General features: G+C 36.3%; 2 protein-coding genes across 2 annotated transcripts in view; one reads left to right on the top strand and one right to left on the bottom strand.

Annotated features, from left to right (window-relative positions):
• Positions 1-9,980, bottom strand: part of rxfp2l (relaxin family peptide receptor 2, like) — a 51,998-nt gene extending 42,018 nt beyond the window's left edge. Inside the window, exons 1-3 of the mRNA XM_079871682.1 lie at positions 9,907-9,980; positions 2,653-2,781; positions 2,416-2,487 (exon numbers count right to left, since the gene is read on the bottom strand). Of these exons, the coding sequence (XP_079727808.1) occupies positions 2,416-2,487; positions 2,653-2,781; positions 9,907-9,961 (256 nt within the window). The 5' untranslated portion in view covers positions 9,962-9,980. The remainder of the gene's footprint in view (positions 1-2,415; positions 2,488-2,652; positions 2,782-9,906) is intronic.
• A 1,152-nt stretch (positions 9,981-11,132) lies between these two features.
• Positions 11,133-21,878, top strand: steep1 (STING1 ER exit protein 1). Its single transcript, XM_079872526.1, has 7 exons — positions 11,133-11,358; positions 15,774-15,891; positions 15,983-16,024; positions 17,402-17,546; positions 17,637-17,726; positions 17,829-17,921; positions 20,726-21,878. Exons 1-7 carry the CDS (start codon positions 11,235-11,237, stop codon positions 20,786-20,788), a joined length of 675 nt encoding a protein of 224 aa, XP_079728652.1. The 5' UTR covers positions 11,133-11,234; the 3' UTR covers positions 20,789-21,878.
• The last annotated feature ends 6,055 nt before the right edge of the window (positions 21,879-27,933 follow it).

Here is a 27,933-nt window from a genome sequence, read left to right as displayed (position 1 = left end):
TTGACTGAGTTGTTGTTCGAGACATGCTGGCATCCAGCAACCCAAATCTGCTACCTGGAAGGTCACGACATGTCTAACTTCAGGGTCTGAGTGTCAGCTGCATAATCTATGGAGATATGCTTTAGTCTATCTGTATATGTGTGGAAAATGACTATGTTTATCTATTTCTTAGCCAATGAGAATCATTCAACCTGTAAGCAATGACGTAGCTTAGACCTTGGAAATGGTGTGATCTTTGTAACTGTAAGCGGGGCGGCCTACGAACTCCTGTGTGAGTCTTGAAGCTGACTTCTGCTGATGAAACTGCAAACTATCTTCAGTAAAACTTTTCTTCAATTCTTTATAATTCCAATTCTTTTTCTTTATTCTGACTCCGGGTCTTCTTTCAAACATCTGGTCCTTGTGTCCTAAACTGTTAACCCCTAACAAGTCCACACGACTGTATGTACAAAACAGAAGTAATGTTTCACCATTGTCGGCAGTTTATTGTAGACAGCAAAACTCATTAAAAAAAATATTGTGTGAGATGTCAAGTTTCAATTTCTCTCTCCTTCATTTCCTTCCCACACTTTCATCTAGGCAAATTTATCTCGTTTTGGTGAGTTTTTAATTTAGGCCAATTTGCTTAGAAATGAGAAGTGTGACGGATTGGTTTGTTGCAGAGTTTAAAACAGTTTGTTGTTTGCAGTTTAGAAAACAAATTGATCTTCAGAAGTGAGACAATGAAGCGTGTCCAATATATTCCACAAACTAAACATATTGCCTGCCCGTGTCTTTCTTTCTGGCACTCAAAGAAAAAAGAGGGACAAACAACTCCATGAGTCCTTGAAGCTTCAAGACTCTTAGCCTGTTCTATTCTATCATATGAGAAGTGTCATATAACATTGTTTTAGAAAGATATTGTAATGGTCATGTTCTGTTTTGATTTCATTTTACCTACTCTGATTTCCTGAGCTCTCATCCTTGTTTGTTACAATGGTTTCTAATAAAGAATTCCATACAACTGCAGCATCGGAGGACTATTATTAGAATATTAGAAATCATATAGGTTATTCAAGCTGTTTTCTAATTTTTCTACTCTTAATATTAAATAAAAAAAACGACTGAACAAATGATACATGGATTCTCTTGAACCACCACCACGTTTGCAGCAGAAAACTACTGCAGTGCAGCTCTGTAATTGCCAAAAATGCTCCGTTCGACTTTTATGAGATCCTTTACTCTTCCCTGTGGATGACCTGTGACCTACTTTCTGTACGATCTGAATTTTGAATCCGCGTTTTGAATTTTAGAAAACTGAATTTGAAGTTCTGAATTTCTTCATCTTGAAAACTTGAATCTGTCTTTTTTTCAACTGGATATTTGCAGACTAAGAATTCAGAAAAAAATAATAAAAAAAAATAAATAAATACATGTCTATAAAATTCAGCCATAAAAACTATTTCAATTCGTTAAATTTCAAATGTTCAATATTCGTTTAAAGAAATCAAATTTAAAATTCCACATATTATTCAAATTTGTTAGATTACACTTGTCCATAATTCAAATTTACACAATTCAAATTGAAATACTTTTGTCATATTATAAGCTCCATAAGTTTCTCGCCTGTTTCTTGTTTTAATAATTATCATTCACTGAGTATATAAGGCCTTAGTTTCCCCAGTTCTGTGTTTGTTGTCGTCAATGTTTAATGTGACGCTTCATTCACACTTCGTTAAAGTCTCTAGTATCCTGTTCTTTCTGCGTCTCGCTCTTCATTAGATTAAGCTGCAGTGTATTTGTGACAGATTGCAAATGTAAAATTAAAGCAAAAGGGAAAAGGAATAAAGCATAAATTTTGAATAATGTTTGCTAAAATTTCACAATAGTCCTCAGGGGAATCAAGCCATACCTTTTTTCCTTTTAAACAGTTCATTAAAATATGCTTTAATATAAGAGGAAGCGTAAGACAAGCGTCTTAAATTTAAAAAAATATATATATATTTTTTATATTTTTCATATTTTCATACCAAATAACATCCAGAGATAAAACCAAATGATATCATCCCCTGATAATACCTACTGATAACACTTACCAATAGCATAAATCTTTAACACTTACTGATAAAACCCAATATCATTCAGCGGATCTGTTCCATCTAACTAAGTGCGTATTAAACCCATCTCACATTCATGAGTTTAGGAGTATTATACAAAATATATTGAAAGCACAGGCAAATAAATAAGGCTTAGAAAACAAATGATAGGCTAACTGTGAACATAAAGTCACACTCACACCTCAAGATTAAAGAGAAACACTGTGCAAAATTTAATCAGAATTTGATGTTTGTCTTTAGGTATGTTTCCTGTAAACAATTCACAAGCACATTCAAAGCAACACAGACAGAGAAAAAGAGAACAAGAGAAAGTACTCACTGCACTCTTTCGACTCCTGGACCCTTGTTTTCATGAATGCATCAAACAGATGGGGCCAACCACTGTTATCCACTACAACACACACAGATATTTTAAGAATGACATTTCTATATTTGCAGTATTCATATTTCTAAATGCATAGTGTTTATGGAAATATAACGTGCCAATGCACATTTGCATTAGTGCGTGTATTCTTTGTGTCAGAGTGTCTTTGAGCGCTCCTGCCCGCAGTCTTACCGCAGTTCTCTTCATCTGCTCCATTAGGACAGTCCTGCTGCCCGTTGCAGTGCTGCGGTTGAGGCAAACACACCGACAGATTCCCACAAGGAAACTGACCCAATGGACACATATCAGAACCTGAAGAATCTACATACACACAAACACATTGAATGCACTGAAACAATTTGCCAAAGTCTGCTCAGACATGTTTTGACGGTTAAATGAAGTAGGCTACATTCTTATTCCTGTCAGAAAAGTAATACAAAGCAGCATATAACACACAGCACTTTCACAACTTTCCAAAAGAGGGAAAAAATATAGATTGATTACAGCAGTCAGAAGAACGAAAGACGTCAAATTTGCTGTCACTCCCTCAGCCGTTGTACACTCTAAAAAATGCTGGGTTGTTTTTTAACCCAGAATGCTGGGTCAAGTCTGTTGGGTAATTTTGTTGGGTTATTTTATCACATTTAAAACACCTTTGGGTAGTTTTAATTTTCCAGTTTTTGGGTTAAACCTGCTGGGTCGCAACGCTGGGTTGTTTCACGAGCTTCCCGCCTTGGAGATGTTTAAATTCGCTCCAGCTGTCATTTTGAGAGGACAAAGGGGCAAAGCAGCTGGGTGCAACTGTTTTAAGGTAAGTTTATATAATGTTTTATTTTATTTTTTCTTAATAATTAGTTTGAATTAGCACAATTATAACTTTTTTCGCACCAATAATTCTTAAATTTATATAGTCAGACTAAGATTGGTGATGCAACTTACGACAAACGGCTATTAAGTTACCTCAGAATCAGATATTGACTCGCATAGTCATTTTAATGTGAGACGACAGATTAATACAGTTAATGATTCTGTATCACACGGAATTATGAAATATGTGAATATCTGTGAACAGAGGAAAGAGTCGTTTCTGTCACTGACAAGCGAATTGAACAAAGTGAGTCGAGTCACTCAAAACAAAACAATTGAGTAATATGACTCGCTGCCCTTAGGTAAAACGCCTGCAATTGTCCTTACCGACATGTAAAATACATAAAAAGTAGCCTACGTAAATGTCGTGGGACCGCAGGTATAAAAGAAACTACCATCCGGTTCAAATAAACCGGTTCACACTTGCAAGTTTGAAACAAAATGATTCCCGGAAATGAATCGACTTATCAGCACCGCGAACACTTTCAAAGTGCGTGCGTGCTTACATCAGTGCCGTGGGTTGGACCAGTGAGGTGATTTGGTGTAGTACAAAAAGTATTTTTTACATAGGCTACATAAATTCGTTTTTGGTAAGTGATGTAATTTAAAATTTCGTTTTTTTTTTCCTAGTTAGAAAACCATATGGATATGAACTCTTCTCTTCGAGTGGCAGTTACCCAGTCTTATCGACAAGTTTAACGGTAAGTTCATGTTTATTATACACTTTTGCTGCTTTTACATCTATAATTGACTGCCTGTGATAATCAACTCAACCTCGCGAAACTTAACGCATATAAATTTGATCCGTGCTTAAATATAGGTAGCTCACAAGGCTGCCAACTTCTGAATTTAGCAATTTATACCTAAGCTTGTGGTTCGATTCCGATCTTGATTCAATGTCGATTCATTTGGATAAATATCAGTAGCTACATGTTCATTTTTTAATGAACCTACTATTCAAACCTACTATAGTATGGCCCTGCTATTCTTTTTAATTCTTTCAACTTTAGTTAGTGTGTTGTGTTGCTGTTTGCATAAAAAAGATCTGTAAGGTTACAAAAATCAGTCACTCCAAAGGGAGATAGCCTATTTTATGTAACAAAATTTTAAGGATTACAATTAATTTAGAAAAATTGAATCAGTCTTTGGAAAATATTCCACAAGGTGATGTTTGTTGTTTTAAATCTTCAATACAACATAAAAGGCAAGGTATTTAGTATCATTATTGCATATTTATTTTTTATGTCTGTAGCTTTTTGCACAAACTTTAGTATATTTGTTGTAGCTGGTCCTGTTTCTGAGATGTTATGTCTCTTTTCTGCAGAGAATAGAGGTGATTTTGCTCTTTTGGTCCTTCCCCTTCTTCTTCCTGCCACAGTGTATTGGTCAGAAGGTAAATCGGCCATCTATTGACAAAGCTAGCTAGAAAGGCTTTCATTGATCTTCAACTAGTGAGTATAAAACCATTGTAACCTGACTGGAACTGCCTGTGCATTACGCAAGGGATCCTGTACATCCAGCCAGTTGATATTGCAGAATAAACTTCAACAGGGTAATCAACACAAAGTGGAGGGATCTCGTATCACCCTGAAGGAGTTTATTTTGTGATGAAAACTGACTGGATGTACATTACCTCAAAACAATTCCTGTTAAGCAACTTTGATCCTAGACAAAAAAAACAAGATCAAACAAGACATAATGTAAAGCATACCACTTATTATATGGCTTTTCGCCAAATAAAAATATTGATTGTTGAAATCATGATAAACTCCATTTCATGATAAACTTCACACAGTTATTGAACTGAATTGAATCAACACTGAACTGACTTCAACTGAATAATGAAACCGTTGCCATTTAAACAATCTGTATTTTTGGGTTTATTTTCTTTTATAGGTCGGAACGAACATGGTGGAGTTTCTAAACCGGGCAGAGTCTACATAACCCGTGTCTAAGAGTCGTCTTCTTCTTCGGAGTCAAAAAAAAAGTAAATTTTACTGTGTACATACTGTAAAATAGGCCTACAATTTTGCACATCTGTGAATTTCACTTTAATTTCCTAAGAATTAAATGGTATAAATTACATTGTTCAAAACTAATTTTCTTTCTTTCTTAACTGTATTTGACTTTATTTAACTATACTTGTGTACATTTTTGCGTATTTTAAAAATGATTTTGCATTTGCTGACTTTAAAATGAATTGTCTGTTGATTTCACTGCGTATTTAGACCGTTACACATGTAATAGTTAAACGTATAAATGTCATTGTTCAGAACTAATCTTCTTTCTTTCTTTAATTGTATTTGACTATTTAATACTTGATGTATTTTTAAATGATTTTGCATTTGCTGAATTTAAAATATAATTGTCAATGTCACTGTATTTAAACCGTTAAACATGTAATAGTTTTAGAACTAATCTTTATTTATTTATTAAAACTGACAATATTGAACTACTTTGATGTCAGCACTAAATGATTTTTGCATTTAAATTTAATGTGCAGTTTGTTGTCATTGTTGCCAATTTTAACACATTTGTGAATGTCAGTTGACAAGCATTAAAAATTATTTTAAGTCTAAACATGTTCTTCATTGTTTCTTAATTCAAAGTTTTACAGTAAAGCACAGGTGAAATTATAAGAAAAAGAAAAATAACCCAGCAAAAATAACCCAGAATAGCAAATCCATTAATGGTAAAAAAATTACTACATCTTGGGTTTCTAGACAACCCAGCCTGCTGGGTTAAAATGTCACTGGGTTAATTTAACCCAGCATGTGTTCTGTCCAATATTTACCCAGCACTGGGTTGCCAATTGGGTTGTTTTTAACCCAGCCAATTTTAGAGTGTAATAGAAACACCCAGTGTTGCCAAGGTAATATAAGTATAACGTTATAAATTATGTGTATTCATTTATTTTAAAATTAAAATATTATAAACTAGATTCGCAATGTTGATAACTGCGGAAACACGTCAGCACAGTCAGTGAAAAGAGTGGATTTATGTGACTTTTAACTTCCCCACCCTCTTGCACATCTTTTCTTCTGTGATGGCGTGTTTTTGGCGTAAGAACGGGACAACCAGGGACAATTCACATAAGATAGCAGTTATAGCAAATAAAAACGATCCAGTGACAGTCAATTCACGAAGTACAAAATCAATACCCGTGCAACATTTTCCCTGTTAGAGAAGCCATTTCACTCGGATATGCATCACAATAGGAAAGATTAGACGCTATAGGCCTACTTCCGTTTCATGCCGACTCACAAAACAGTCATCCCAGCCAAAACATCTCTCATCCTTTAATGTGCTGTAATGATGCCAATGTCAAACTGAAATGTGTGTTAATGTTGTCGTCGTCCCTTTTGGTACTCTTCTGGAGGTCAGAGTTCATGATGCAGGTAGGTCACGTGACTGATGGAAGACTTTGGTAGGTTTGAGTTAACCCTACCACCACTCGCGTGACCTCTCAACCTCATGACAGCATCATAGTGTGTGTCTCGAACTGATGGCATAACAGCACACTGCAGCTATTATGTAACACCTCGGAATGTAAGGTTTGAAGAAGCATGACATTTTACCATTTATTATTATCCATTTTCAATATGTGATATTAAACTCTTTACATTTAAACCTCAGAAACACAATCCCTGCAAATGAACAGGCTTCAAAGTGGTGTCTGCTGCTTACAGTATTAAAGTAACAACAGCAAGTCAACCAGCTAGGATTACAGTATATTGAAAATTTAAGTAAAATCTTTTGAACTAGAATCATGCAAGGAAAATAAATGTTGTTTTTCTGCAAAGCTCTCAAGTAAAAGAAAATAATAAGAAGTTGATTCTGCAGATACAAAGCCCAGTATTCTGCAGGGAACCCAGACAGGTCTTTTTGTATTAGGGCAGAGAAGTTTCTATCGAAGCAACTGGGAGATTTAACAGCATTGGGCGCTTCAGGTTTATTTGGAATATTTCCATTGAAACATGCAACAGACAGCTGGAGCACTACATAAGCTTTTCTGCCTGTATGTGACTGAAGAAAATGATCTTGTCTGTATCACATCAGATTGTGAGGGAATTATTTTTAATGACTGTTTTTCTAATTAATTAATGGGCATTTTACCAATAACAATGAAAAGTTAAAAAGCTATGAATCATTATAAGTCATGGAGGTTTGCTGAGGCCCCCTAGTTGAGAACGACTGATCTACAGCATTTTCATCATACGGCAAAAATGACAGTACTTATTTAATTAATATTAATTGTATAATATATTTTTCAATATTGAAAAAAAGCATTTAGATGGTGTATAGTGTGTGCTATTCATCATTCACTTATATGTTACTGTCATTTCCAACACTGAGTCAACATTAAAATTCAAATAATCAGTGACAAAATATTTTTACCCCACAATGAGTTTGCTATACTATAGAGAATCTTAGTGTGTCGCTCTCCTCATGGCCCAGAACAGGACAACGTTAAAGATTGTAGGCTATCCCCTGATACAAAACAATGGCATTTGTCATTGTCCATCCAGCACTGCTTTTCATACACCATGTTCCAGTCAATGGACTCTCTCTCTTTCTGCCTGCAGGAAGAATACAAAGTATAGGTTGGTCCAACCTGAAGCCCTGGGGAGCCGCTGCCATGTAGCACAGACACCTCTACACATCCCCATCAAATCTAAGGGTCAGCTGAAATCCTCATTCTCCCTCTCTCTCTCCACTATTTATACACACACACACACATAAACACTTGAATAATCCTCTCGTATGCCTTCCCGATACACTGCTCTGGCATCATTATCGTACGGCAAGTCATTCACGTAGATGATAAATCCGTCTCGCCTGAACCGCACAAAACCCAATTAGCTCACCTCTCCAAAACCTCAACCTCCACACTAGGTTGTTCGAGAATCTCTTTCCCTCTTGAAATCTCTTCAACACAGGCAGACACAAATGCAAACACACACATGCACATCTACATTGTCAACTTTACACCAAGACTTAAAAATAATTAATATGTGTGAGACTGAAAGAGAGAAATCTGACTTGTTGTGTGGCTCTGAAACTGAAAGGTATATGTTTGTCACATTCACACACACGTGCGCACGTAAAAATCTCTAGCCTATGATATTTATAATTTAAGGGACATAACTTGAATTCAGTGAAACTGTTTAGACCCAAAAATGTGGCAATATCCTGAAAGAGACAACGTTATACCTTATTTACTGCTAAAAGGTGCATATTATTACCTTAGACTCACTAGAGTATAGTTATATGCACCCTTAAAGGTAGGCCTACTAACCATTCAGGAGTAAATAAGGTGAAAGATGCCCCTTTGAGGATATTCCTCAGTGAAAAGCTATTGTACTCCTAAAATTAAAACTTTTGCACTTTCTTTTCAAGAGTGCCTGTACAGCCATACAACACTTTATTTTCAATGTACTTCCAGTGTACTTACTGAAAAAAAAAATACTGTGTAATGTAAGGTGACATGGGTTAAGGTTAGGTTTAGGGGTAGGCTCTGGGTTAGTACCTTGTTACCCAGTTAGTGTCATTACTACAATAATTGCATGTGAAATAGGACTAAAATAAAGAGCTACCTTTAAAAAAAAAATTCTAAACAACAACAACAGCTGTTTTTAATTATTGGGAATCATAAATTTGTTCTTCTAGGGGATATATCAGTTGATATCAGTTGTCATCTTAAATGATCAGTGTTTTAATAAATAAATCAAAATAAGGGAAATGAGCATGAACAATTAAATATCTGATACTGACCAATTCCATACATACCAACTTTCTAGGAGAAATGAGAAAAATTTTGCTAAGCACGAACAAAACACTGCAAGCCAACAGAGGATCTCAACCACCATGCGCAAGGTGGTTGGGGGAATAGTGAATTTTTGATTCATACTTGTGTCTGTCTATGATCCAAAATATTGTACTTCACGAGAGATGCCACAGGTCATATCACAGAGTATAAAAACGTGAGAATCTCTTGACAGGTGAATAAATATGGTGTTGCTTTCCAGCACCTTGGGGAATTTTGTAGAGTGTGTGCTGTGTGTGTTCTTGCATGTTTGTCTCCGCATTCATTAATAAATCAACTCTTAATAATTCTCTCTTTCTCTGTACATACTGTATAACATAATAAAACACTCCTTAACAAACACTAAAACTAAAATTAAACTAAACTGGATATGTGAAAGTCATTTCTGCTGACTAGCCCTTCAAAGAAGTGCTACAGTATAAAAGGAGAACCAGCATTCTATCAACATTTTACAAGAACTTACCTCAATTATAAGCATAATACTGACATGATTATCATACATCAGACTGCCTGAAGCTCATTTACATTGGAAAATGCACATTATCACATATATATTCATTTACACATTCTTTGAGCAGTTTGCATCCACAAACACCACAAAGACGGAATGAAAAAGGAAAAGTAGCAATCAGAGCAAAAGAATGCTTGAGAGTATCTCAGACCACAGACAGTCATGCGGTTACCTGTGTTCAGAAGGGTGTGAGATACATTTAGAGATAAAGAGATTAGGTTTTAAAAAAAGTGGGTCTTACCTGAAAGAAAAGCAAGGGAAAAGGAGAGAGAGGAGAGGAGGAGAGGAGGAAGCATGATGCGTAGTGCTCTGAGAGAGAAGTGAGTGTGTATCTCCTAAGCTGCTAGTTCCAGATCTGAGAAATAGAGAGAGAGAGAGAGAGAGAGAGAGAGAGAGAGAGAGAGAGAGAGAGAGAGAGAGAGAGAGAGAGAGAGAGAGAGAGAGAGAGAGAGAGATGGACATAGCAACTTGGCAACTTGTCAGCAACTTGTCAGTGCCAAACCAGCATGATTCCTAACACACTCTCACATGTGTGTGCTTGCGTAAGGAAAACCATGTGCTCTGTCTATTATTGAAGGCATATTGTTGCAACTTTCCTGTAAAGACTTTGCAAGTTAGGGCATTGACAACAGAAATGTTTGTCTGTGCATATGTATATTAGGTGGCAAAAATTGTGTTGTCTAAAAACTATGGTGAATATGTGTCTACAATCTACATCTGCTCAGCCCTCAGCAAAAAACAAATGAGTAATATTATTACACAATTAGAAAGGTAAACTAAAAATGAAGAATTATGAGTAATCATCAGTTTAGTGATTCTCTCAGGAATAAACATTACACATTGTTGCCAAATTTATTACCAAAGTCACTAGTTACTAGAATAAAATAAACATAACTTCCAAGCATCTGGACTACATTAGCCATGTATTCAGAAAATAGAGAGAAATTTCCCTATAAAGACCTTACATATAGGCTGTGTTATGTTATGCTCCTATAATAGGAGCATAACATAACACAGCCTATATAATGTCCAGATATGAATGCCCCGACCTTAAACAGTTTCAAGAAGGTAGCTTGTTAAAAATTCATATTTTTAAACTTATACCTATCATATAAGAACGAATACATTTTGTTTATTCCTGTATATTATTCTGTATGTCAAAATTGTTTTCATGTTTTGATTATCTATTTTTGAGATCTTTACTTTTTTATGTACTTTATTAAATAGGCTACTTTATTTAATTCTAGTTTGAGAAACGTGCTTTATTAATAAAATGTATTATTATTATTGATAATATTATATTTACTTCAAGGTCACAAATGAAAAATCACACATCGTAGCCTATATCTCAATTTCATCTCAGTTCTACTGTTGTCAACATGACTCTTGTATTTATTTTTGAAAATATCCACAGCGCCATCTAGAGGAAGCCAGTCAAAAGATATGGGGGCTGCCCAGTGCCCTAACGTCACATAACGGCGTCATCACCGGGCGACAACAGGACAGTAAACAAGCCTGAAACCAGAGATCACATTCTGATTTTAAAAAGGAAGTAAACGGAGATTAAATATGCCTAAAGTGGTGTCTCGGAGTGTTGTGTGCTCGGACACCCGTGACAGGGAAGAATATGATGATGGGGAGAAACCCCTGCACGTGTATTACTGTCTGTGTGGCCAGATGGTCCTGGTTCTGGGTGAGTAGCGACAGGCATGATTTCAGCCGTTCAAAACGCGTCCAGCAATTCACTGTGTACATTCAGCGCTTGAATGTAACCACCAGCTTTGATATTAACTGAAGTTTAAGAAATCATCGTGGTACCAGTACTTGACACGATCTCACCCCATCTTGACTTCCAGCGACGCAACAAACTTGAACGCTTGCCGTGTGAAAAGCCTCACTGATTATATAATGGGCACGGTTTAGATGGGGTTTGCAGTGTGTCCTTGGGTTTTGCTTATGCCCGGGCTGCGGATTTGGTGGTGTTTCGTTTGTAAACTAATTAACAGTTAGTGATTTTTAATGAATATGTTAGTGAATTAATCGTTTTCGATCAATGCACCGACTCATACTTCGTTCGTTCACTGAAATATTTTCCTTTTAAGCAGGTGGCTGTTTTCCTACCTTGAAAGTGTAATAATGCCCCGAATATTCGATTGGAAGAAGAGAGAGAGCTTAATAATTAAAATGAATTAAAAATGACTTAAAGGCGTTGCTGTTGTCATTTTTCTCTTTAGCTTGATAAAAGTCATTTGAAAATTGGGTAACGTTACTATACGGTTATCCGGACCACACGTAAATGTACTATACGGTTAACCTAACCCTAACCCTACCCAAATAGGTGTTGTCCGGATAACCGTATAGAGCTGGTAAGTCCCGCCCATCCGTAAAACCCCACTGGACCTCTAGGTTGAAAAATCGTCGAGTTTGACAGTATATTGTATGATTCTTCGGCTAGCAGTTGTGGAAAAGACATAACGAGAAAGACTACATGTCGCCTATGTGACGTCACCCCATAAAGTTGACTTACCCGTGGTTTTCGCCAACCTCAACGATTTTGTCCTCTCCCTGAAAGAAGGCGGTGAAGTGCACCAAAGACACAGCCATGTTTAGCGGGATCCGTGAGCTAGTGTCCGTGTGCGAGTGGTGGTGACGTTTCAAACGCGTCGAAAGCAGCGAAGAGTTGTAGTCCACAAAGTGCTCTCACACAAAGTCTAACCGTATCAAACTTCTACCCGCTAAATTGTAGCATTCTTTACACGAAAAGTTATATAAAAAATTCACAGACAATATATGTTCACATTCATGGCACAATTCAAACGGGACCAGAAAATAATTATTTTCTCCCATTCACTTGCATTGACGATTTTTCAACCTAGAGGTCCAGTGGGGTTAGCGGAAGGAGCGGGACTTACCAGCTCTATAGTTCCGAAAATTGAGAACCGATTATAGATTTCTTTTTTTTTTTCTTTTTTTTGCTATGCTTTGTGTTTGTGGGGAAATGGGTATTATGCTTACTATTTCTGTAGTATCGTAGCAGACTTACGCTAAACATGTTATTTAGTGTTCATAAGACTTCTTTTAAATCGGAACTGCTCCATTTTTTTTAACGAATCTATTCAGTAAATGATTCAATGACATAACGACAGCCACGTGTCGCCACCTACTGGCGTAACGATGTAACGTGCCGAAAGGTTCACTGAAAGAATCAGTGAACTAATCTTTCTGGAACTTATTCAAACGATTGAAAAAATTGGGATGAATCAAAATCTTACCCATATTCAGATCAGATTAGTCCTCTGACTTCAGTGTGTTCTCCTCTCACATGTCTTCTCTGGAAATTGGTTGAATGTGTGAACAGGGAAACGCTTTTAGAGCAGGCGGACTGATATTTCACACAACAAGGCTTTGTTCCGCTCAGCCTCACTTATGTTGTGAATATTGTCGTTTAGGTGTCATTTTATACGTCTGACACTTCAGAATGTGTTATCCTTTACTTTTGCCTGTGGACTTGATATGAGATGGGGGGGGGGGGGGGTTGGGGGGTTGTCTGTGTTATCTAGAGTCCTGTTCCGCGAACAGCTTTTTTTTTTCTGAAGAAAGACGAGCATAAATAGTATTGAAAGCCAAAATATAATGTAATCCACTATTTTGTAGAGAATAATGATATAATGACAATAATGAATAATTTCAAAATGACAATTTTCGCCTGAGATTTTGAGCCAAATTCCAGGGGGTAAAGATGACTTACGAAAGATGGTTGCATCAATATTTTATTTTTACATGGAGATTGGTAGGTCTATTAGTAAAATATGTAGACTTTAGCTAACCAAAAGTGAGTCACTTTGCATACAGCTGATACTTTTTTCTTTTAAAGAGGAATATCTAAACAAATAGGCCTAATGTTAAAACTAGAAATGTATCTAATTTTTACTATCAACACAGTTGCATAGAACATACCTGTCTGAGTGCCACAGCACTTAAAAAGTACTAAAGATTTCTCAGTATGATTTTAGATTCTTAGGTTCTTAACAAACTTTTCTTTTGAAATCTTCATTTTCAATGCCCTTTGTGGTTCAATCTCATATGGTGATCTCAATGCAGCTCCATGTTCAAATTGTTGAATTTTACCCATTTTCAATTGTCAAAAACCAAATGCAGGTCACTTTGCCCACAGCTGATACTTAATGCATTTAAAGGGGAATGTTTGAAGAATATATAATGTTGAAACTAGAAAAGTATCTTGTTTCCCTCTATCAAATGAATACGACACACCAGACTGAGTGCCAAAAATGGACTGAAATGGTCAAGTTGAGGCACATTAACTTGCTCTCAAAAGTGTAATTATAAAAATCTATATTTGGATCAATTTCAGGGATATTTAAAAGAAGGGATATTTTTTTCCATTATAACAGCTTCTGAAGCTACTAAGAGTTCAAATAAGCATTATTGTAACTACATGTTACTGCATTGACATCACAATATCTCTGGGATTGAACCATATAGTCATAAATGAAGATTCCAAAAGAAAAGTTAATTAAGAATTAGAATCTGTAGATAGATATTGCATTATATCTTTAATACTTTTAGTGTTACAGGTATGCAAACTTTGGAAAAAGAATACTTCTGGCACTCAGACAGGTATATTCTATGCAATTGTGTTGATAGAAAAAACTAGATACATTCCTAGTTTCAATATTATTTGTTGTTCAGATATTCCTCTTTAAAAGAAAAAATTATCAGCTGTATGCAAAGTGACCCACATTTGGTTTTCAACCGCTAAAAATGTGTACAATTGACCAATATACTCATGGAGTCACATTAAGATCTCCATATCTCTGGGATTGAATCATATAGGGCCTTTAAAATGAAAATGCCAAATCAAAAGCTTGTTAAGAAACAGAATCTAAAAGGATATTAAGATATCTTTAATACTTCTGGAGTTACAAGCATGCAAACTTGGGGCAAAACAGTACTTTTTCCCATTTTTGAACATTCACTGTTGGCATATAAGTCAACAGATTTAACCAACAGACCTACCCATCTCAGTGTAAAATCAATTTATAAATAATATAGTAATACTGCTGCCAATGCTATATTTTTAAAGTCATTTTTACCTCCTGTAATTTAGCTCCAAATCTCAAGTAGAAATTGTATATAACATTTTGTCGTTCTTCATTTATGTATTTCCTTCACCAGATTTTATTTTTATCAAAATACATTTTTAGCTGGGGACCTCTGGTTGAATTGACACGGAATGACCCTTTATTTCATTGCATGGATATATAATTAATTATTCTAAATTATATTAATAATCTCACTTCATGATATCCTGAGGTGAAAATCCCTTTTAGATGTAGGCTACTGGTATTTCATGAATTGATGGCTCGTTTTGCCTTCAAGTAATTACTGCCTTCTCCGAGACAGTTGGAGACTATTCACCTCAGCAAGATTGTGATCATGGACAATTTATTTGAAATATTCAGAAGCTGAGGATAATTAAAATGTCATTGTTCTGCTTTTCATTTGTATAGTGTTATTCATTTACTTCTGGAAATGAAACGAGTGTGATTATACTAGCTCTCTGTGGTATTTATGTTCATTATAATGCTTATGAAATTAAAGGTCATAAAGGTGAATCATTTTGAAATCTCCAAACCTGTATGACTTAGTTTCTTTTGTGAAACATAAAAGAAGATATTTTGAAAAATATCTCTGTTTTTGTCCATGCAATGGATTTCAGCAAAACTGTTTGTCATACAGGTTTGGAACAACTTGAGGGTGAGTAAATGATGATAGAATTATTGTTATATTTGGGTGTACTTTCCTTTTAAAAAGTAATATTAATAACTACACTATGATTCATTTCAACTAAATGTAACTTATACTACAATAAAGCCTTGTATACAGACTAACATTGCAGACATCTGAATGTTCTACAATCTAGATGATATCTATGGGGAAAGGTCAGTGAGAACATACTGGTCGATAGGGCATCAACTTTCTGCTTTACAAAAGTCTATAGGTTTTGTATGTTGGTCCTGCAGTGTGTGTGCTTTGTGTAAGAAGTAAAGAAGAGAAAGATAATTAAGCTCCTGTGTTCCTTTTTAGACTGTCAGATAGAGAAATTACCCATGAGACCTCGGGACAAAGCCAGGGTGATTGATGCAGCAAAACACGCCCACAAGTTCTGCAATGTGGAGGAAGATGAGGCTGTGTACTTGAAAAGGTGTGTGTGTCTATGAGTTTGTGCTGTAGTTGGGTATTGATTAAGGTAGGGATTGATTAAGATTCATTAACCGCTGTATGTTCCTGTGCAGGTCAGAGGGCATCGAAAGACAGTTTCGCAAAAAATGTGGAAAGTAAGTGAGCCTGTATACCCATTTCACAAATCCTTACAGCACACACAACATGCATACAAAATGCACGATATTAAAGTGTAAACCGTGTGAAGCATGTTACATACAAGACACAATTATACATCACTTGATTACAGAAACAATATACTCAGTTATAACCTAAGATTATTTCATGGCACAGCTCTCTGGAATACTTGATTTTCATTGGTCAGTTGCGCCATATGTGGTTAAATGTTTTTTATTGGGTAATGACCACTAACTGTATTTTGAAAACTATTAAAACTTTTATTTGTCAAAGATGCATGAAGTTGAACAAAAGTGATAGTAAAGACATCTGTAATATTACAAATGATTTCTGATAAAAATAAATTAAAATAAATGCCATTGAACTTTCTATTCATCAGAGAATCCTGAAAAAAAGTTTCATAGTTTCCACAAAAATATTGAGCAGCACAACTGTTTTCAACATGGATAATAATAAGAAATGTTTCTTGAGCACCAAATCAGCACATGCAAATTCATCTTTGCCATCACAGAAATAAATTACATAAAAAAAAAAATTATATATATATATATGATACAAGATCCTGATCGCTGTGTCTGAGCTTCAGAATCCTGTCCATATCATTTAGCCTTGAAATGTATGACTCATAAAAACCATGGCCTTTTCTTAATCATAATATCTCTTGTTCATAAATAAGCATGTACAATTGTCAGTCCTGAGCTTCCTGTGTCACCATTATGACTCTGCCATGCACAAGAGGATGACTTCAAGGCTTAGAGAATAATTGCAACAAGTTTGATTCTTGTCTGAGTCAGCTAATCCGACTATTCTCATATGTCAACACTAAGAGTCAACACTTGATGTGTTCTCATACGTCAACACCAGGTTTGGGTAATCTGCAAGGGTTTATTTATCTTAAGAACCATGTTTTCTTTCAAAGTTTTTTTTTGTTATTGATTTTTACAGTATAAATCACATTTAACAATCCCCTAACCCTCAACATCAAATCTCTAGAGTAGCATCCCATACTGTCCATTAATTCAGAGAGGAATTGTAAGTAGAAGAACTGAGCATATATATATACATGCCTACATGCATCAACCTCTAACAGAATATAAAAACAGATACCTGTACACATACTGGGAAGAGAGAAAATAAATAAATAAATTATGTGTGTGTATGTATATATGTATGTATGTATGTATATATATATATACACATACAAATATATACTTGTATATAAAAATATATAATGTATAATTAAAAATAAATAAAACAAAACATCCAATAATAGTGCATTATTTAAACAGACTTATCAACATACTGAACATAGTGTGTGTGTGTGTGTGTGTGTGTGTGTGTGTGTGTGTGTGTAGGTGTGGTCTGCTCTTGTTTTATCAGCATCAGATGAAGAGCACTCCAGCGACATTCATTGTGGATGGAGCGCTGGTGAAGTTCGGCCAGGGTTTTGGCAACACAAGCGTATATAGCCAGAAACAAGAGGCGCCAAAGAAAGTCAGGGTAAGACACCACGTTTTTTATTTGAAAAGGTATAAGAGAATAGCAGAATATAAGGTCAACAATATTCATATACATGCATGTGTCTTGAAGGTTATGATGACAAAGCGCACCAAAGACATGGGCAAGTTCAGCTCAGTTACTGTTTCAACGATTGATGAAGAAGAGGAAGAGATTGAAGCGGTGAGTTTAAGTTCATCAGCTGCCCATCAGGCCTGACTCATCTCTTACATCATATCTCTTTTTTGAAGAGCTGTGATTGATTTTGATTGGTTTATCCTACAGCGGGAGGTGGCGGACTCTTATGCCCAGAATGCCAAAGTGATTGAGAAACAGCTGGAGAGGAAAGGAATGAGCAAGAGACGACTTCAGGAGCTGGTAAGCGCGCACACAGGGAGATGAAAGAAGAGGCGATGTGTATTCATGCTTGAGGCAGATTGAAACTTTAATAAAGTCTGCACAGCTAATGAATTTAATGTTAAAGATGACAGAGACCCCTCACACATACGAACGTGTGGAGTGTGGAGATAAGCGTACATGAGTTTCCGAGTCACACTGGAAACACATACCCACACACAAATTAGGCCAGAGGTTCCCAAACTGGGGCCACAGAGTTATAAAAAGGGGCGACGCTGCAAGGCTACGGGATAGTGTAGAGTCAGCAGATTGTTATGCAAAAGAAATCTCTTCAGGGAGATAAAAGACCCTATTGTGAAATTATCCCACTTATACAGCTACTTGCCACATAATTAAAAAATTGAACACAAAATATTGATTTGACATTTTATTACATCAATACAACTCCCAGTACCCGTTTGAGTTTGGATGGTGCGATTGAAGAATCAGAAATGAGTATTGCATGGAACCCTGATAAAATATAAATGAATGATCCATGGTTATGCACTAAGTATGGACAAGTTTGTGAAAGGACTGCCAGTAAACGTAAAGCAGACAATGAATCTACTTCAAACTCACTACTAGCCTACCAAAACTAAGTGTCTACACCTGATGCGAGAACCCATTATAATTAGTGATGCTGTCTACAATGTATCTGATGCAACTCAACAAATTTCTGACAGTAAACTGATGCCCCGTTCTATTTCCGACGTACTCCAAGCGCTCACACTACTCTTGACACAAAGGAAAAATGGATTTGCAACTTTCGGTTTGACGCGTCCTGTGTGGACAGCTTTATCAAGCGTTTGCAGTTCGCCATGATGCAACAACCATCGTTCATGAAGCCTTTGGACTTCAAACATCATAGACTCATTTGAAAGGAAACATTTGTCAGTTTGTTGTCATATCGTCAGAATTAATTAAATCAATGATAAAATTCAGAGATTTATGGAACATTTTTAAGACCAAGCAGCGATTTCATTTAAAGGAGAATAAAATGCTAACTGTTTTTAGCTTAGCACACCATCAAAACACAAGTTATGAGAATAACAGCATATTTCACTCCAGAATCACATAGCATCAGTCGAGTGATTGAAATAACTTTCTTCTGTGAACTGATGTGGCTTCTTATCACAAAATGAAGCAGAAATTATATTATTTTATAGTATTCTATACAGTGATACAGTGTCGATTAGTATTGCATTATAAATATATATTATCCTTATGAAAATAACTAAGGTGGCTTGAAGAACACAGATGAACCATATACTGTCACAATGGTGTGTTAATTCTCTTCATGTTTAATCAGTCAAAATGTCTCTATCTACATTTTATTCAACTAAAGAGATAGCTGGATGTCTTTGTCCATATTAGGGGTTTCCTGGAATGCCAAAAGTGTAATACATCTATGGGTCTCACTTGTGGACTTTCTGCACTAGGGCACCTTATGAAGGTCAAGTGTGAATGCAACAAATTACATGTGAGAGTTTAGCGTTCCATGATGCTCACATCACCCTGTTTTGGGTAAAATTGCAACACAAATATTCTTCTCTGAAGATATTTGGAGTAAACATGTTTACAGTTTTTCTCGATTGCTTAAACACATTTCTTGAAACTATGCCTCGTATTCTCAAAACTATAAACACAAATCCATAACGTCTCACCCAATTCCCCAAACATCCTATTTTCAGGTCAAAATGAAGCTCAAAACCATTCACTCTTGCTGAAAAACCAAACTTTGCCCTCAGACAGGACACACAAGCCCTCAAAATCACACACACTACAACATAGTCTAAGACACTGGTGCAATAAATTCAAAACAACATTTCCAAAACTGGTAAGTTATGTTGCTTGTGGTTCCCCCATCACATACCTTTTCACATGATGAACACAAAAGACACAACCAGTGGATACATTGGCACATTTTTATTCATACACAGAAAACACACACACACAAAAACTATTTTTTTTCCTGTTTTACTCCTGAATTTTGTTTGCCACCACACCTCCCTGAAGGTTCTCGAGGCGACGGTAAAGCGACTCAAATTTGGCCTTACTCGTAGCCCAGCCTCCCTCATAGTCATACCATTGACAAAGACATGGGCAACTAGAGTGGCTTGAATTTCATCTGAGACTGCTTGTCTTCTTGTCCTTGCCCTTCCTCCTCCTCATTCTTATCCCTCTTCCTTCATGTCTTTCTGGATCCATTGTTCCAAAACGCAATAAACTGATTTGGGCCCTTTTATATATCTATTGAAGGTTCTGATTGATGTGTGTTAAATTTTGACTCTTAGTGTTTCCACTTGGGTAATTGTGTGCTAACTGAGCTGAAGCTGTGCTGACTTGAGTGAACAATTTTGAATGCTAGTGCTTTCTAAATGACAACATGGTCTAAGCAATGAGAAATGAAGGGATTTGTGTGTAGAGTTTAGCAGTGACAGTTCAACAAATCTGACTCATGTGTCAAAACAGGGAATAGTGTTTATAGTTTAGTGAAATGGGTGTGCTTTTTGATAAATGGCATTATGGTTTTGAAATTTTAGTTCAAAAGCCTGGTTATAGTGTTTAAGCAATCGAGAAAAACTGTAATATGTGAATGGTAATATTACCATTTACCATCTTTAAAACCACAAAGGAAAAAAATCACAAGTTAGAGGATGTTGTATCAGAGACTGACTTGTATGAGAATGTGAGGATGTTTTATTATATCACAGTGTCATAAATGGGTGTGTGTTCTCATGACTGTTTTATTGTGTGTGATCTGAGTGCTGTTTCTCTTCACACAGGCGGAACTCGAGGCCAAGAAAGCCAAGATGAAGGGAACTCTCATCGACAACCAGTTTAAATGAAGATAGTGTAAATGAGAGAGAGAGCAAATTGATGTGTTTGCGTGGAGCTGCTGGAAAGTGTGTGTATATTTGTGCAGTTGTGTATGTAGGAAGGTATTGTTTTTTTCTTTCTTTTTTTACTTTCACTTTATCTCATTTTTATTACAAATGAGTTTAAATGTTTGAATTGAAAAAATGTTTTTCATGCTATTCTTTATTAAAGTAAAATCTACAGAATGCCATTGTCAGCTGTCAAAATATATATATTTTTATCAATCATACATGTGCAGAGTTTGTGGGACTTTTTGTTTTTCAAACATATTGATTAGTGTTCATAATTCCTGTTGTGCTATAATTTCAGAGCTACTGTGTTTGTGATGTATTTGTGTGTTATTTGAGTCATGTCGAGTTTTGTAGGCAAAATTGATCAAGCAAATTACTGGAAGTGCCATGTGGACAAAACCTAGAGAACCTCTGGAGAGTGGTGATGTGCACCTGCAGGTAGACAGGTGTGTGTATTTGTATGGCTAGGCCAGAGTTTCTCAGTCTTATGTGGTCTGTGATTAATGATCAGATTCCGGATCAGTGAACCGTACATGAGCTTTATTTCACACCTGTACAGACCCCAGTGTGACATTGCACCGGCACAGGTGCAGTTAATCGCCCCTCATGCTGGTCAGGCATCATGAAATGAACCAATGAAGGGCTCAGCTGCTGCTGACTTTTGAATTGATTTGGATGTTTTTTTTTATTATATATAAACAATGTTCCTACAGAGGATAAGCAGTTTGGTGGATGGATGAATCATCATTTATGTTGACACTGCATATGAACTCTTTGACTTCCCCCTAATATATTTGCTGTAGTAGTAATGAGAACATGTTAATTATGTTTAAAATGTTGTAAATAGGACAAAGACATATGCAAATGAAGATTTGTATTAAAACCTCTTCATTAGGTGCTTTTTAAAATGACAGTTCTGTACTGTAATCGGTAATTCTGTTTTAGGCTAAAAAGGTCATGTGTTGGGAGTTGTTTGGTGGTATAATGAGAGAAATTAGGCATGCAGGCCTGCTGCGAATGCATCACTGATGAATACATTTTATTTGAGAAAATGTGTTAATTTTGATTAATTGTTAGTAATGGTTTCAGGGTTTTAATCTTCTGAGAGCTTCTGGTGGTGAACAGATTCTCTTCAACTTCAGAGACTTGCATAGGCTATATATTAAAACTATAGTAGCAGCAGGTTCCTGTGGGGAAAAGACCTAGAGGGTGTGTAAAGTGAGCAAATGCAAGGAAATACACCAGTGGATACTTGACCGTAATCCTCAGGTCTGTGTCTTGTAAAGTAGCGCTCCTTTTGGTGTTTCCAGTGAGAGTGTCTTCATGATTGAAATTGAAAGTCTGCTTAGCAGACAGTGTCTGTTCAGTCTGTTTGGAGATCTGCCGGCGGAGAGTCCGTAACACCAACCTCCTGTTAATCACTCTCTGGCAAGGAAACAAAAGCACAAGCATTAGTTTCAGTCGAGAGAAGAGTATCTACCACTCCTGTCTACACTGGCATTTATATCCTTGTCTAGAAGATTGGTTGAATGCCATCAGCTAGGCTTCTGTGATTGCACCTCAGCTGGTTTGTGTGTGTTGCCAGGGGTGACAGTTGATTAGCTATATATATATATATATATATGTGTGTGTGTGTGTGTGTGTGTGTGTGTGTGTGTGTGTGTGTGTGTGTGTGTGTGTGCATATCCCATTCCAGAATTGCACGTACATTTGAAGTAGCGAACGAAACAAAAAAAAATCTATTTTTCTGTTTAACCTTTTTTTATTTTCAAAGAACACCCTTCAGATTGAATATTTTCAGTATTTGTTGAACTTAAAATTGTAAGATTTAAAATATTAATTCAGAGATAATTATTTCTGACTGGCATATAACTGAAAAAATCAAAGGGATGTAAACGGGTAATGGACAGGGGCTGCATGGGCTGCAGCCCAGTCAAGCTCAATATTAAGTCCGGCCATGGATATCATGTAGTCTACTCTAAACCTGGCATAGGGTCGGCATCTCGTCGTGCCCTGTATTGGCACTTTTGGCCCCCATGAAAACCTTAAGAGCAGTAACACTGACCTGGATTACCTTGCTCCTTTCACTTCATCCTGCATTAAGAACTGTTTTCTGGGATCAGAACCTCAAATTTGAAAAACAAATAAATACGGTGATTAGTTCTTGTTTTTTCCAGGTACGTCTTCTCTCTAAGATTAAAGATGATTTACATCATCTCGTTTGGATTATTGTAAGTCTATGGCATGTCCAAATACTCCATCGCTCGTCTCCAATTAGTGCAAAATGCCGCTGCAAAATTCCTCAAAAGAAAACGTCAATTTGATCACGTTTCTCCAATTTTGAAATCGCTGTATTGGCTAGCTGTGCATTTTAGAATTGAGTTTAAAATTCTTCTTTGTTTTTAAATCCTTAAATAATATGGCACTGAGCTATTTGTCTGAGCTACTCTGTCCATACAATCTGATAAGAGACTTTTATCTGTCCCCAGATCACATTTAAAGGATAGAGGAGATAGAGCCTTTGCCATTGCCATTGCCGGCCCTAGGCTGTGGAACAGCCTTCTGGTTTATATCAGATCGGCACAGTCTTTAACTGTCTTTAAATCTTCTCTTAAAACCTACCTTTTTTCCTTAGCTTTTAATTCATTGTGAGCTTCTGTCATGAATGTGTGGTTCGCCCTTGTCTCTTTATCTTATGTTTTGTTCAGCACTTTGGTCAGCCATGTTTGCTGTTTTTAAAGGGGAACTGAAACGAACAAAATATAATTCGATAAAATGTTGATTATTAAAATTGTAAACAAATTAATTCAAAAATAATGTTGAAAACAAAACATATATGACGTTTTTCCCAATACTGAAATTTGTTTTTGTATTAGAGCGCAGCCATGTTATTTATATTTTTCTTACTCAAACTAATTGTTTTGCTTCAGAAGGCCTTTATTAACCCATCGGAGCCATGTGGAATTTGATTATGATGGATGGATTCACTTTTTTGAGCTTCAAACTGATGGTGGTAATTCACTGCCATTATAAAGCTCTGAAGCGTCAGGGTGTTTATTAATATACCTCCGATTGTATTCATCTGAAAGAAGAAAGTCATATACACCTATGGCTTGAGGGTGAGTTCATCATGGGCTAATTTTCATTTTAAAGTGAACTCACTTTAGTGCTTGTGATAAAATATCTCATGCGATGTGTTAAGAAAATAAAGAGAAATCAAGGTCATTTATGCAATATTTTGGTTGTGTCCAGTCAAGCTGTAATTTTATCAAATTATGAAAATATTAATTTGTGATACTTATTACAAATGAAATGGCAGTTTGTCTTAGAAAGAATAGTCAGCCATTTTATTCAAATAAAAATGTTTAAAATGTTTTAAGTTTTTAAAACAAAAAAAAAATTCTAATTTGATGCATGTGTTGGACATTGTTAGTAGATAAAAGTTGTGTTTGTACAGTGTAATGAACAAGTGATTATATATTTTGTTAAACAGATCTTCAGTAATTTCCTTCAGACTTATTGACAGTGATAATGTGGTTAATTCTGAATTTGGTTTACAGACAGAAAAGAATCAGTGTGCGTATACTCTTAATAAACAATAGGGCCTGGGCCTGTATTAAAATGTTTTCCAAGCATTAACACAGTGGGCCATGAAACATGAATATAACAGGATAATCTCTCTGTAGGAGGGTCCAATAGGTGTGCGTGTGTGCTTGTGGGTAAAGGTTAATATGTGATCATTTTAATCAGTTTCAATAGTGTCTTGTGAAGATCCTGCAACCAATTACAAACCGCAAGGAAGACAACACACTAACATAAGCTTTGAATACATTTTAAACAGACTGCAGCAGCTTCTGTGGTCTGGCATTTCATTTTCTGCCCATGATTTGTCTAGTAAACCTGACTCCTCAAGACAATCTAACACTCAAATATTCCACTGAGCTCTGCTGCACATCTCACTGGAGAGCCCGAATCAGTCCAGCCCGTCTCTCCTCATGGGCTCGAGAGAGCGGCCAACGGAGACAGCGGGTGAGTGGGAGACTGCAAGAGCTTATCAATCCTGGAGATTGCAGTGAGTTAGAATAAAGGGATAGTTCACCCCAAAATGGAAATTTTTTCTTCATCTACTCACCCTCAAGTTGTTCCATACCTGTATGAGTTTCTTTCTTCTGTTGAACACAAAGAATAGGATATATTTTGAAGAATGTTGGTAACCAAGAAAAATAAATAAATACCATCAACCGTCTGGTTACAAACATTCTTCAAATTTATCTTCTTTTGTGTTCAACAGAAGACAGAAACTCATTCAGGATTGGAAAATTTTGAGGGTGAGTAAATAATGACAGAATTTTCATTTTTGGGTGAACTATCCCATTTAGTCCTTAAAGGGTCCTGTAGTCTCTGTGTAGCCTATTGAAAGCAGATTTATCACCGCGTGTGACATGAAAAATCAAAGATTAGGCTATAGCCTACGTTTGAGGTCGTAGAGAGGTGTGTGTGAGTATAAGTAACTTCCTGAATACCAAGGGATTTTTTTTAAAGTTTAAAGGAAGTCCTCAAGTTCATTCTGAGAGTGATGTGTGTGTGTAATTGGTGGGGGATTGTAGGTGTTAGTGCAGATATAAGCATGTTGATGGGGGTCGGTGTGAGTGTTGACAGGGCGAGAAGTTATTCTTTGAGTTTGAGGGAAAGATGTGTTTTTCTGTGAGCTAGTAGGTCTATACACTACAGTATATCAGTATATTGCTTATAAGCAAAGTTTTGTTTCTTAAATTAAAATTTTTATTTTTTATACTTACATTATTATAAATATACAGTGCATCCAGAAAGTATTCACAGAGCTTCACTTTTTCCACATTTTGTTATGTTACAGGCGTATTCCAAAATGGATTAAATAAATAATTTTGCTCAAAATTCTACATACAATATCCCATAATGACAACGTGACATAGGTTTGTTTGAAATCTATGCAAATGAATTAAAAATATAAAACGAAAAAATCACAAGTACATAAGTATTCAAAGCCTTGAGATGTTTCCACAACATGATTGTAGTCCACCTGTGTTAAATTCATTTAACACTAATTGATTGTGATTTGGAAAGGCACACACCAGTCTATATAAGGTCCCAAACCAAGCCGTGAAGTCTAAGGAATTGTCTGTAGATCTCCGAGACAGGATTGTATCAAGGCACAGAATATTTTCTGCAGCATTGAAGGTCCCAATGAGCACAGTGGCCTCCATCATCTGTAAAAGGAAGAAGTTTGGTACTACAGGACTCTTCCTGCTGGCCAAACTGAGCGATCGGGGGAGAAGGGCCTTAGTCATTGAAGTGACCAAGAACCCGATGGTCACTCTGACAGAGCTCCAGAGTTTATCTGTGGAGAGAGGAGAACCTTCCAGTAGAACAACCATCTCTGCAGCACTCCACCAATCAGGCCTGTATGGTAGAGCGGCCAGACGGAAGCCACTCCTCAGTAAAAGGCACATGACAGCCCGCATGGAGTTTGCCATCATTCGCCTGAATGGCAAGCGTCATGTCTGGAGGAAGCAGGCACCGCTCATCACCTGGCCAATACCATCCCTATACAGTGAAGCATGGTGGTGGCAACATCATGCTGTGGGGATATTAAATGAGAATTTTCCATGGACATTTCTGGAGGTTTGCCTTTATTTGTAATTTATTTTATTTATTATTTCTTTTTTTTTTGCTGCTTGTTTAGCCACTGCACTGACCGTCCTACAACACCAAGGATCTTTGAATATTTGATTCAGGGATCAGAAAAAGCTCAGTAACTGATTATTATGCTTTCATTTGAAAGGGGAAAAATCAGTGGCAGTTAATTTAATTACATTTTATCAGATTGTTGTATAATATTTACCAGCTGCGTCCTTGAAGTCTGAACTCTGAACCACCTGTGGGTGGAGACTGTAAAAATTATGATCTCCACATGCCCTCTAGTGGCCATTTTAATGAAAATCACAGGATCACAATTAAAGGATTAGCTGTACTCCAGTGATTAGTACTGAAGCTGGATTTGTGTAAATTGGAAAGGTAAAACGTAATGACTTTCACTCTTAGTCCTCCATTTTAATGGGTTTAACATTTAGACAAGCCTAAGGGAGCTCAAAATGTCTGTGTCTAGAAGTGTATCATGGTGGATTGTTCAGAGTATGAGCAGTGATTTAAAGTGAGACAAGAACTAAGACAAGAACTAAGAAATTATAGACAAGAACTAAGAAATTAAAACAAAAATATTGTGTGTTACAGTTTGTGTGTGAGCCACTCAGAGCCAGTACCTGGAGAAATTTAGCATTCACATTCATCTCATTGACAGGTGTCTGCTGTACAAATATGCTTTTTGCAGTCAGATGGTGTGTTATGTACTCACCTCAGAGAGCTGTAATCTCACCTCCATGATCAAGTACAGCCACATTTTGTTTCTCTGATACATAATTAATAGATTTAGAACATAAATATTATAGACATAAAAACAGACACAACACATAACCTCTCCCCGTCTGTCCGAACACACACACTCACACACCCACTCACCCACCTACCTCTCTCTCTCAGGCTACTCGTTCTCCCTCAGACATAAACACAACTCACAAGCAGAAATTGACAGAATTGTGTTTTATTGCATTGTATATTGTGTTTATTTTTTCCTTAAGCAACAGAGGAGCTGCTCCCTGTACCTTAACTTTTTCCATTGTGCATTTCTGGCTGAAAACAAATGCTAAGTATAATCAAACAAACACATGGGACTGGAGAATTTTTACTGCACAACATACATTTTTCAGTTTTCAGAGTTTTTTCAGTTGTAATTGAATGGGCCTGAGTCTGACTATAGCAGCTTCACTTTTTGAGTCTTCTGACTCTGAGTGTTCATATAGCTCACATCCAGTTCTCTCACATTTAATTAGGAATACTCAATCTCTGTCACTATACAGCCAGACAATCAAGACAGACATCATCAGAGACAATTTATCTGTGAAATTTGTATTCAAAGTATTCAAAGCTCACACACATATTTCTTTCAGTACCTACCTTAATGAGATAGGCTAAGGTGTGATTTAGCTGCAGGGTTCAATTTGCTTTAT

Source organism: Squalius cephalus, assembly GCF_949319135.1.
Source record: "Squalius cephalus genome assembly, chromosome: 5".
Lineage (NCBI taxonomy): Eukaryota > Metazoa > Chordata > Actinopteri > Cypriniformes > Leuciscidae > Squalius > Squalius cephalus.
Note: the sequence above shows the minus strand (reverse complement) of the source record. Positions and strands in the feature narration are given on the sequence as shown.

Coding starts and splice junctions, on each gene's coding strand:
- steep1 (XM_079872526.1), top strand. CDS start 11,235: ATGCCTAAAGTGGTGTCTCGGAGTGTTGTGTGCTCGGACACCCGTGAC. Junction 16,025..17,401: donor TTTCGCAAAAAATGTGGAAA/GTAAGTGAGCCT, acceptor GTGTGTGTGTAG/GTGTGGTCTGCTCTTGTTTT. Junction 17,922..20,725: donor AGAGACGACTTCAGGAGCTG/GTAAGCGCGCAC, acceptor CTCTTCACACAG/GCGGAACTCGAGGCCAAGAA.